The following is a 12500-nucleotide window of genomic DNA, read 5'->3' on the forward strand; positions in this document are numbered from 1 at the left end:
TTCTTAGATTTAATAAAAAAATATAATGAATATTTAAAATTAATATATATAGATTTGTATAGATTTAATAAATTTATATATAAATTTGATAAAAAAAAAAAAAAAGAAATAAAAAAAAGAAAAAAAAAAAGAAAATAAATAAATAAATAACTAAATAAAAATAAAGTATAGGGAGATCAATATATCTTCCTTTCTTTCCTTTTTTCTTTTTTGTTTTTCTTTTTCAAATATCATTAACACTCTATACAAAAAAAAAAAGAAAAAAAAAAAAGAAAAAAAAAAAAAAAAAAAAAAAAATGTTCCACAAAATCTCGATTAAACCATGACACACGATATAACGAAGTTATAGTCTGTCCATCTTAAATCCATCTCTCTCTCTCTCTCTCTCTCTCTCTCTCTCTCTCTCTCTCTCTCTCTCTCTCTCTCTCTCTCTCTCTCTCTTATTCTTTCTGACGAGTATAAAAGAGAGAATGAAACGGTGGCGTTGAAACGCTCATAACAGGTGGACCGATCGGTCTCGCCGAAATGCATCTTCAAGGTGGGCGGTCCCACACTCCTTAAATCAGCCCGGAGCCACCATAACATTAAGCCTACCTCTCACAGCACGTCTCTCACAGGTACATCCTACCGTTTATTTGTTTGCTTAGAGCGAGTAATTAGAATCCGATACAAATGGTTATTATTTATCGATACGTATACCGTGAATGTAGAAGCACGAGTAGAAGAGAGTGAAGGGTAACTGGAAGAGGAGAGAGGGTGGACGGGATGGGGGAGGAGAAGGAGGAGGAGACGAAGAGTAGACGGAGGGGTAACGGAGGTTGGGAAGAGGTGGGGTAAGGGGAGAAAGGGTTACGTCGTCTTTCTGATTGCCTGGCGTTATTAAAGCCGTTCGATTCTACAAGATAAATACATGGACAACGAATCCAAGGCGTATACTGACCAGTCGATATATAACGCGTCGATAGCTCCTCTCCCTGAACATTTTTTTTTATTTTATTTATCACATATATATATATATATATATATATATATATATACATATGTATATATAGCACGCAAACGCGTCTTGCTACGTGCCAACGGGCCTCCTTCGAAATCATAATCATCCTCCTATTAGCAAAGTCATTAAAGAACGTTCGATCGTAAGATTGTAGTTATAATATAAATAAAACGAAATAACCCAGAAAGATTTAGGGGAATATAAGGGAATAGTTGATTGTTATATATATATATATATATATATATATATATATATATATATATTTTTTTTTTGTGTGTATGTGTATATATATTCCCTTAATTTATAATAATAATAAAAACCCTTACATCGATTATTATAATTAATATAATAATAGAGATATTATGATTATAATTTAATTATAATTTCTAATATCTATGTGTGTAGAAAAAAATTAGAGAGAGAGAGAGAGAGAGAGAGAGAGAGAGAGAGATAGAGAGAGAGAGATAGAGATAGAGAAAGGGACAAATGATGTCAACATTTTAAAAACGATGCACCCGTCCTGCATTTCCGAGGAACGTACGAATCAAAGAGTCGTAATACATCTCAATGCCAGACGCGTACGTTAATAAAGTATAATAGAGGCAAACGGTACCCCAAACCATGGACAAAAGTCAAAAAGGAGAAAAAGAGAGGGAGTTACGTACACCTGACCCACCGAATACAATGGCCATGTACAACGTTCCGGGCACGGATCACGTAGTCCACGTGTGTGAACGGTTCTCTAATACGGGCTCGTAAACTATCCAAGAAGAGAAAGAAAAAGAGAGAAAAAAGAAAAAAAAGGAGAGGGAGAGAGAGAGAAATAAAAGAAGAATAAGAAGAAAAAGGAAATAAAAAATGGTGGACTTTCTACGCGTCGTGACTTCTGACATCGGTTTTTGTAAACTATAGGTATAATAAAAGGTACCTTGGTAAAGTGAAGAGGGGAGAAGGGGGGGGGGGGGGGGGGAGGGTCACGTTAACGTGCCAAAAATAGCTAATCGATTTTTTCTTTTTATTCGCCGAATAAATACTAATATACCAAAGGACATTCTAACGTTTCTTTGCATTATATTATTCGTTTGAACGTTACAACGATCAAATATCTAATGAATTTTTTCAATATATCATTATAATTTATCTTAATTAAATCAAGAATGAATAGATACGTAATATGTTTATGAATGAACTAAATAATAGCGAACGAATGATCTAAATAGATTCGAATTTTTTTTTGAGTAATACATTAGATCAATATGTATATATATATATATATATATATAAATAATATATCCAAATGATATATATAATATATGTGTATAATATATCTGAATGAACTATAATATGGTATTGTTTCATAGAAATATAATTAAAAAAATATTATTTGGATTTGTATAAATAAAAATGTTGAAAATCGATCAACTTCGATGTTTCTTCTTGGTATTAGGTATTAGATCTTTTTTTTTCTCTCTTTTTTTATAGGATATCATCACAATTTTATATATATATATTTTATTTTTCCCCTGCTTTTGGAATATGTCAATAAATCAAATTCATTTGTAATACATACTGCATATAATTTTATCAATCATAATTATTTACAATTTATTTTCAATCATATTTAAATTTATCAATATCAACGAATTATTTACTTTCAATTATTATATTTAAATTTTGTTTTATTTATTTAAATTTTATTTTGTAAAATGTATATTTAAATTTGTTCATTTTCAATTATATTAAAAAAAAAAATTCATCAACAGCAAACAATTTTTCAATTGTATTTAAATTTTGTCGACGTCGACAAATTCTTTCATTTTCAATTATATTAAAAAAAAAAAAAAAAAATTCATCAACAGCAAACAATTTTTCAATTGTATTTAAATTTTGTCGACGTCGACAAATTCTTTCATTTTCAATTATATTAAAAAAAAAAAAAAAAATTCATCAACAGCAAACAATTTTTCAATTGTATTTAAATTTTGTCGACGTCGACAAATTCTTTCATTTTCAATTATATTAAAAAAAAAAAAAATTCATCAACAGCAAACAATTTTTCAATTGTATTTAAATCTTGTCGACGTCGATAAATTCTTTCATTTTCAATTATATTAAAAAAAAAAAAAAAAATTCATCAATAGCAAACAATTTTAACCATTACATTTTAAATTTATCAATGTCGACAAATTTTTTTCATTCTCAATTATATTTAAATTTATCAATATTATACCATAACTATTATTTGCTTATATTGCTTTCAATCCTTCTTTCTTTCTTTCTTTCTTTTTTTTTTCATTTTTTCTTTTTTCTTTTTTCTTTTTTCTTTTTCTATATCAACAACAAACAAACAGTGATAAAGAGATAGATAGATAGATAGATAGATAGATAGAAAGAGAGAGAGAGATAGATAGAGAGACAGAAAGAAAGAGAGAGAGAGAGAGAGAGAGAGAGAGAGAATATGTAAGAATTGAATTAAATTTATTAATTCGATAGAATCGATTAGAATGAAATCGGGGTAAAACAACGTGATCGAATCAAGAATGGCGCGTGTGGATTGCAAATGAACGAGAGCGATCGGTCTCCCGTTCACTCAATCGCGTCCGACTAAACTCGCTCTTTCTCGATTTGAATGCCGGGTAATTGTCCGATTTATTTATTCCGAGGAAGAATGGACGCGGTCGAAGGAAGGAAAGACCGAGGGAGGACGAACGTTGATCAGCCTCGGTGTTGATTTAATTACCGAGGGATTAATTGGCATGCCTACTGACGTTAAATTTCCCTCCTCCTCCTCCTCCTCCTCCTCCCCCATCTGCCCCCACCCTCATCCTCCTCTTCCTTCTCCCTTGCCACAACTCATCACCCTTTCTTTCCTGTCACTCTGTCACTTTTTTCTCGTTCTCGTTTTGTTTTTATTTTTTTCCCCCCCTTTTTTTTTTTTTTTTTTTTTATCACTGACTTATCAATCCTCATTAATATGTATCTTTCTTCTTTTTTCTTCTTTTTTAATTTTTATTCTCCTTTTTTTTTTTTTTTTTTTTTTTTTTTTTTTTTTTTTTTTTTTTTTTTTTTGGATTAATTAATTCATTATTATTCGAGCAAATATCATCCTATGAATTTGACGATTTTGCGACTTTCATCAACGAAACGTTTTTTTGTATATTTTTCATTTACTTATTTATTATTATTATTATTATTATTATTATTTTTTTTTTTCGAAGCATTTCGAAGAAAGGAACTCAAAACAGTCCTATCGTCTTCTTCTTCTTCTTCTTTTTTTCCTTCTTTTCCTTTCTTGTTATCAAATTGACGTACAAAATTTGACCATGCGAATTTTTTTTTCATTTTTTGTTAATTACAACGAAAAAAGGAGGGAAAAAAATATTCTTTCATAACTTTCGTGAATCATAAGTAGAATTTTATAATTTCGTACAAGGCTTACACATTCAAGGTGGAATGAATGTTTTTTTTTTAGATAAACTAAAAAAATTCCTAGGATGTAGTATTATAAGTTGAAGAGAAAAAAGAAACTAAAGTAAGAACGTGAATGTAAAAATTAGGTTGGATAGTTAGCACGAAAAATGAACCACCATTCAACGTGATATAAATTATCGAAGAAAAAAGAGCAAAAAAAAAAAAATCGTGATTAATTTCTAATCAAAATATATTTTCACATAAGCGTAAATCGTCCAAAATTATCTCGGAATATCATTTACATTCATACTTTGATCTTAAAAAAACAATCTTGGCCATCGTTAAGTACAAAAAAAAAAAAATAAAAAAAAATAAAAGAAAGAAAGAAAGAAAGAAAGAAAGAAAGAAAGAAAGAAAGGAGACGGATAAACAACAAAGTAGAGAAAAAGAGAAAGAGAAAAAGATCACGAAAAGGAAAAAGAAAAAAGAAAAAAAAAAAAAAAGAAGAGAAACAATTCGAAGATGCAGATAGAATAAAAGACTGGAGGAGCTTGGTTGGTTGGATAATTTTCACGAGAAAGGGAGAGAAATTCGCGAGGGCAAAAAGGGTCCATCGTAGGTCATAGTAGTAGTAGTAGTAGTAGTAGTAGTAGTAGTAGTAGTAATAGTAGTAGTAGTAGTAGTAGACGAACGTATATCGCGGCGATGTTATCCGCAAACACGCGGGTTCGGCCAATTTATCCCATGGGATGAGGCCGACGTAGCTATGGGAGTTTGGTATGGGGCAAGCTTGTCCAGCGGAATGAATTCAACGCGTAGCCCCCGTGCGGTCGAACTATCTCTCTCTCTCTCTCTCTCTCTCTCTCTCTTTCACTTTATTTATCTCTATCTTTATCTCTCTCCCTCTTACTTCCTCTTCTATTCTCGTCTCGTTTCTCTCTTTAACTAACTAACACGAACGCAAACCCGTTACCGTTTCATCCTTTCTCTTAGATCTATCGAAATCCGATCTTTACTATTTCATTCAAGATTTCCCGAATAGAATCAAAATGATCGTATAGATCATCGATGGAATTGAATCGTATTAATTGTTCTTGTTAAATTATGTATCACTTCGTATACGTATATATCTCTGTCGATATTCGATGATTTTAATTCGTTTCGTTATTAACGCGTTAATTACATAATCGTTATTTTTTTTTTTTTTTATATATAATGGATCGATACATTTCAATCGATCGATCTCTGTCGATATCGATGATTTTAACTCGTTTCGTTATTAACTCGTTAATTACATAATCGTTATTTTTGTTCTTTTTTCTTCTTTTTTTTTTTTTTTTTTTTATAATGGATCGATACATTTCAATCGATCGATTTATCGACTTTCTTTTAAAATCAATAATTTTAGAATCTCGAGTTTTCTATTTAAACGTTCGACACTTCGATAGATCGATTCTTGTACCTTAAATTTTATAATCGTATATTATTATATAACGAAGTTTGAAAATCTTTTTTTCCTTTTTTCCAAAATTCATCTGTGTCGATCTTACTGTACCGGCAATCAACGTTTATATTTCAATCGAAATAAATCGAAATTCGTTGGTATCCATCGTTTAATTAATTGCAATTTTTTTTTTTTGGAATTCCAATTAATCGTAAGGAACGGTTCAAGATAAAAATTATCTAACAGGAATTATTCAAAAAGAAAAAAAAAGAAAAAAAGAAACGTTGAATCTCGAACCTCGAGTTACGAAATTATTTTCGAGATTTATCGTCAAAAAAAAAAAAAAAAAAAAAAAAAAAAAGAAAAAAAAATAATAATAATCAATAAAATCGTTCCTTCATCGACGGAAAGAAAACCTCCATCGAATTTATCTTCTCAGTATTTAACATCGAACGCGAATCGTTCGATCGCAAAACTTTCTATCTATTCGATAATAATAATCGTGGCATCGACACAAACGAGGAAGTAGAAAGTTAAAACAAAAACAAAAACAAAAAAAAAAAAAGGAAAAAAAGAAGAGAGAAAAAAAGAGAAATAGAAAAAGAAAAGAAAAGAAAAGGAAAAAAAATTTCAAACTCTTCCTCCTCAAATCCCATTACCCCATTAAAATAATTTTATATCTAATTCCGCTTATATACGTATTCACGTAACGTTCACGTGTCGAGTAACAAATATACGTATCTAAGTAAGAGAGCCGAAGGCAAGCAAGCAAGCAAGCTAGCAGGCAAGCAAGCAGGCAGGCCTTGATTGCAAACAGGGCACACACAGAGATTTATTGACCTGTCAATAGTGGAACCCCGAAAACGGCGAATTTACAACACCGCAGGTGTTAAGTTCCACCGTGCGTGTAATAACGGGCGCGTCTGATCGTAGGGGCCCCAAACCACGGTAAACCACACTGTAATTATATTTCCGAAGGTATGAGAAGGGCCCAGGAACGGACAACAACACCTTTGTCATTATCAGCTGAGCCATTCTGCTCGTAACTCAATGAAAGCCGATAACCGTTCCCATTCATCTATCTGTCTATCCACTCAACCGGTTGACTTGTTTTCTCGTAAATGACAATTAAAGGAAAAAAACAAAAAAAACAAAAAAAGAAAAAAAAAAAAGGAGAGAAAGAGAAAAAAAAAGTTCTTTTCTAACGAAAATCAACGTTGGAAAAAAAAAAAAAAGAATTAATTCCTATGCTTTTCTTCGAAATATTTTTCCTCTTTGTTTTTACACCACTCACTGCGAGATAAAATAAACAGATCTGATCTTACCTTTAATCCGGTAAGACGTGGTTCCTCGGCAGCCAATTTCGCAAGTTCGTGATAATCTCCTTGAGCAGCTTTCACCAACCATTCTCGTGATTTTCCATCCAATTGCTTTGGAAATAGAAAGGCGAGTCAAACGATGCAGATCGATATAGATCGTGTCTTCGATCCATGCAAACCGTACGTACGTATGTACATACTTTCAAACTCGAATCTTTGGAAAATTAATATATTTAGAAAGGACGACGATCTCGAGGATCGAGAAAGTCTAAAGAGAAATTTTTTCGTTCTTATTACATGGACGGACAGATCGAAGATGTTAATTTTATGGATATAAATTTATTTAACTCACCCAGGCAACCGAAGCACTGTCCTCTTCGTCGGCACCCTATGGAGAAGAACAAAAAAAAAAAAATAAGAAAAGATAAAAAATTAAACTGAGAAAAAAATTACAAAAGAAGAAAATTCCTCAATTATGTATATAAATATATATATATACATATATATATATACATACATATATGAAAAGAAAAAAATTATTTTCAAATTGAACAATCCGATTATATATTTTGTATAAATTGTACAAATGGATAAATGATGATTGTCCATTAAATATAAGAAGCTTTTCATTCTTCTTATCTTTTTCTTTCTTTTTTGTTTCTTTTTTTTTTTTTTTTTTTTTTTTTTTTTTTTTTGTATGAAACACGAAAGACAAACGAGAAGAAAAATAAAAGGTAGTGACAAAGGAAGAAAAAAGAAAACAATTAATCGTTTGTTAAGAAAAGAGTCATTTTCAATTCGGACGTTGCGTGGATATCATTCTGTTAATAAATAAAATATTAAACAAATACGAAATCATGTCACTCTCTTTCTTTTTCATTTATTCGATTAAACGCCATCGAAAAATGAATAAAAAGAAGAAAAAGAAGAAAAAGAAGAAGAAGAAGAATGGAAATAAAAAAAAAAGGAAAGAAAAAAAAAAAGAAAGTAAAGAAAGAGACAATCGATTGGTTCAAAAAAAAAGAAAAAAAAAAAAAAAAAAAAAAAAAATGAAAAGAAAAAAAAAGAAAAAAAGAGATCTATTTCGATTCGGAACCTGAGTCGTATTATAACGAATTATAAATATCTATAAATATTTATAAATATCTAATATAAATAATAAATATATAAATATATAAATATTTAAATAATAAATAAATATAATAATAAATAAAAAGAAATGGCTAACCAAACGAAATCTTTTTTAATACCACTCTTTTCTCCTCCTTTTCTAGTATACGATATTTGGCGTTAACGCCATTACATGGATAATTAGTGATAAGAAAAAAAAAAAAAAAAAAAAAAAAAAAAGAAATAGACGAATAAATAAAAAGAAAAGAAAACAAAAAAAAAAAATAAAAATAAAAATTATTCCGATTGGTTCAAAGAATCAATTTCAATTCGAATGATGCGTATCATGCTAAAAAAAAAAAAAAAAAAAAAAAAAAAAAAAAAAAAAAAAAAAAAAAAAAAAAAAAAAAATTAATTCGATACAAAATCTTGTCATTTCTCCTTCTCTCTCTCTTTCTCTCTCTCTCTCTCTCTCTCTCTCTCTTTCTCGTATCTATTTAACACCGATAGAAAAGAAAAGTGAAAAACGGGACAATAAGAAAATCCGTAAAAACCAATGACTAGCAACATAATAAAAGGAACGTGCTTCAACCATCGAATTGACATAATACGAATCCAATAATCGATTCCCCGATGCAAAATTTCGAATGCTTGTTGCAAATGCTTGCATAACTACACATCGATGACGATGCATCGCGTCAAACGTAGCCTTTTTCTCTCTTCTAGGTTACTATAATTCAACAATTTACGTGCGTAAAAGCTGTGAGAAGCCACACGTAGCATGAACGTGCTCAAACCATCGAATTGTTATATACGAATCTAATAATTTATTCTATGAGGCAAAACTTCCCAATGCTTGTTGCTAATGCTTATGTAATCACTTTCAATGACAATGCACTCATCTGAATGATCTTTTTATTATTGTTTTCTCTATCTCTTTCTTTCTCTCTCTCTCTCTCTCTCTCTCTCTCTCTCTCTCTCTTTTTTCTTTTTTTTTTCTTTTTGTTTTTTCCTTCTCTACAATTTTACGATTCTATGATCTAGAGATTTACGAAAAAAAAAAAAAAAAAAAAAAAAAAAAAAAAAAAAAAAAAAAAAAAAGAAATAATAATTGTAATTAATTTCTTTTCGGAGTGATTTTATTAATAATGAAATTTAATTAATTAGAAATATGGTGTATATATATATATATATTTTTTTTTTATCTGTTAGATAATTTTTATCTTTTTCTTTTTATCTTTATTCATTACTTTCAATTAATTATAATATATATGTATATTATTGTGCTTTTTTTTTATAAAAATTACTTTCAAGAAATTTAATTATTTTTCAGAAATTTAATTAACTATAAATATGATATATATTGTATATATACACATACACACATACACATTTTTTTTTTATCTGTTAAATAATTATTATCTTTTCCTTTTTATCTTTATATGTTACTTTCAATTAATTATAATATATATATATATATATATATATATATATATATATATATATATATATATATACATGTATATATTACAATTAATCAAATAATATATGTATGTTATTATGCCGTTCGTATGGAAATTATTTTTTCTTACATACTCGTAATTATTAATATATTTAAAGAATTAAATAAATCATTAGATATATATCGTAATAATGTTTGTATGATAAAACATATCATGACTATGATCATAAATCAATCTCAATTACTTTCATTTACGTATTTCGTTATTTTAAAAATAACATTTATTTAAACGTAATACAATTATATAAGTGCAATTTATAGCGCATATTGTTTATCATTTAAAATCAAAAAAAGTTGACTAAGATAAAAATCGAATATAAATATCTATAACGCACATATAACCTTTGCAAGAAACATCATCTACGTCTTCTATAAAATAAAATAATTATAATATCAACATTTTTGTTTAAATATAACATATTATATATATATATATAACTGCAATTTATATCGTATAATTGATAGATACAATAAAAAATAGAAAAGAATCAAACGAATTATTGCACACCATTTTATATTCGATTCAATAAAACATATCATTCAAATTATTGTTCAAACCTGACATAATCATATAACTACAATTAATAGCGTATAATTGATAGATACGATTAAAAAAAAAAAAAAAAAAGAAAAAGAAAAAAAAAGGGAGAAAAGAAAAGGAAAGAAAAAAGAAATCAAACAAATTATTACACACCACTTTGTATTCAATTCAATAAAACATATCAGTCCGACACCGATCGTAAAATCCCTCGTATCTGCTTTAATCATTGAATCATTGAAAAGTCGAATCTGTCGGATGAGTGCAACATTGCTAAACCTTGATCCCATACAATGTCATCGTACATTCGTGGTGCATCGTGTGCGCTGGTTATATCTTATATGTGTGACGTGGTGTATGGTATATAGAGAAAGACAGAAGAGGAGAAATATACGAGAGGAAAAAGAGAAACTTGCAAGAGAGAAAGAAAGAGAGAGAGAGAGAGAGAGAAAGAGAGTAAAATGATGGGAGGTTGGTAGGGGGTAAGGGGGCAAAAGGATTTCTGATCCCAGAAACGTTAAACGACTACTCATCCCTGTTAAACCGTTTGTATTTTCACTCGTCACGGCTACGTCGGACGTTCGAGGTGCTCATATCGACACTCCATACGACCAGAATCGATCGTGACTCCTCGTAAATTACATCGGCATCGGGTAGAAAATGGATGGGACGTTAGAATTTTGCCGAATCATCATTAGCTCCGAGAGGTAGGAAGAACTCGATATATCTCTATCGATCGAACAAAACTACGTAGCGCGTGTCCTTAAGTGAAATCTCTCGAATCGTTTTTGCGGTTGTCCCTTCTTGACATTGATCGTCATTCTGAATCGCATAAAATCAAATATAATCCGTGATAACTGAGAGATACGAGATAGGTCGTTGAATTTTTCTTTTTTTTATTATTATTATTTTTTTTTTTTTTTCTTTCTCCTAGGAATATAACGAAACCCATTTAACGATTGGTGGTAACTAGTGATGGTAAAAAAAAAAAAAAAAAAAAAAAAAAAAAAAAGAAAGAAAAAGAAAGAAAAGAAAAAGAAAACGAAAAGAAAATTATAATAAATGTTTGAAAGAGTGAGATTTTGTTCGGGACTAATAATGTATCGTATCATCGTCGTCGTACAATGATAACGTATCAATGAGAACCACTGACCCCCCGTAGCGTCAGGTGGTGCATCGAGGTGCGTTCCCAGCTTTCGTGTGCTATGCCCTTGCTTCTCCTCCTCCTCCTCCTCCTCCTCCTACTCTTTCTTCTCCTCCTTTACCTCCTACACCTCCTCTTCATCCTATTTCTCTTTCCTTTTCTCACGTTGATACGTAAGTATATATATATATATATATATATATATTTTTTTTTTTTCGTACGTATGTATGTACGTATATATTTACTTATACATATACATATACATATATAATATCTCGAATTAAAATAATATTTATATGTTGAATGTAACGATAATGTTTTGATCGTTCGTTGAATTTTAATATATTTGTTTGTTTCGTTTTGGTAAGAAAATAAAAAATAAAAAAAAATTGTTTTTGTTAATTTAAAGATAAATAAATAATATTACGTCACATGAGAAATACATGTAATCTAATAATAATAGTCGATGTAAAAAGTATTATATATATATATATATATATATATATATATATATATATATATGTATATAAAATTTTCTACTTTTTTTTTAATCTTTTTTCTTCTCCTACATTGATAAATATTCCTGATACGTATTCATAGTATAAGTATATACGTAGACATCGAATTAAATTAATTATTATGACATCGAATTTTGAAGAATTTAACGAGACCGTTTTCATTGGTTGGATTTAATTCTGTTTTTGAAATAAAATTTTTTTAAGCGTTATTTTATCTCTTAGATGGAAAATAAATTATTTTTTGATATTTATGAGATATAATATAAAAATATATATGAATTATAGTTACTTTAATATACATATCGGTGTATGTATATAATAATGTAAATTATATACCTTAATGAAGTATAATGAATTTTTTTTTTTTTTTTTTTTTCTAAAATCTAATTCTATTTATTATAATATAGTTTTATTATACTTAGATATAATTTATAATTAATGTTTCTATATATTATAGTAACAGTTATAGTTGATTAGTATAAGTTTTATTTAAC

General features: G+C 28.8%; 1 protein-coding gene across 6 annotated transcripts in view; it reads right to left on the bottom strand.

The window, feature by feature from the left end:
• The window catches only part of LOC124956312 (ankyrin repeat domain-containing protein SOWAHB), a 241522-nt gene that overhangs the window by 203855 nt on the left and 25167 nt on the right, over positions 1 to 12500 (bottom strand). For all 6 annotated transcript variants that reach the window (XR_007103206.1, XM_047511955.1, XM_047511952.1 and 3 more), the window contains 2 exons: positions 7527 to 7562; positions 7181 to 7285 (listed from right to left, as the gene is read on the bottom strand). Coding sequence is in view for 5 of the 6 variants with exons in the window: in XM_047511955.1 (XP_047367911.1) it covers positions 7181 to 7285; positions 7527 to 7562 (141 nt within the window). In the remaining variant the exon portion in view is untranslated. The remainder of the gene's footprint in view (positions 1 to 7180; positions 7286 to 7526; positions 7563 to 12500) is intronic.

This window comes from Vespa velutina, chromosome 21 (genome assembly GCF_912470025.1).
Source record: "Vespa velutina chromosome 21, iVesVel2.1, whole genome shotgun sequence".
In the NCBI taxonomy this organism is placed as follows: domain Eukaryota; kingdom Metazoa; phylum Arthropoda; class Insecta; order Hymenoptera; family Vespidae; genus Vespa; species Vespa velutina.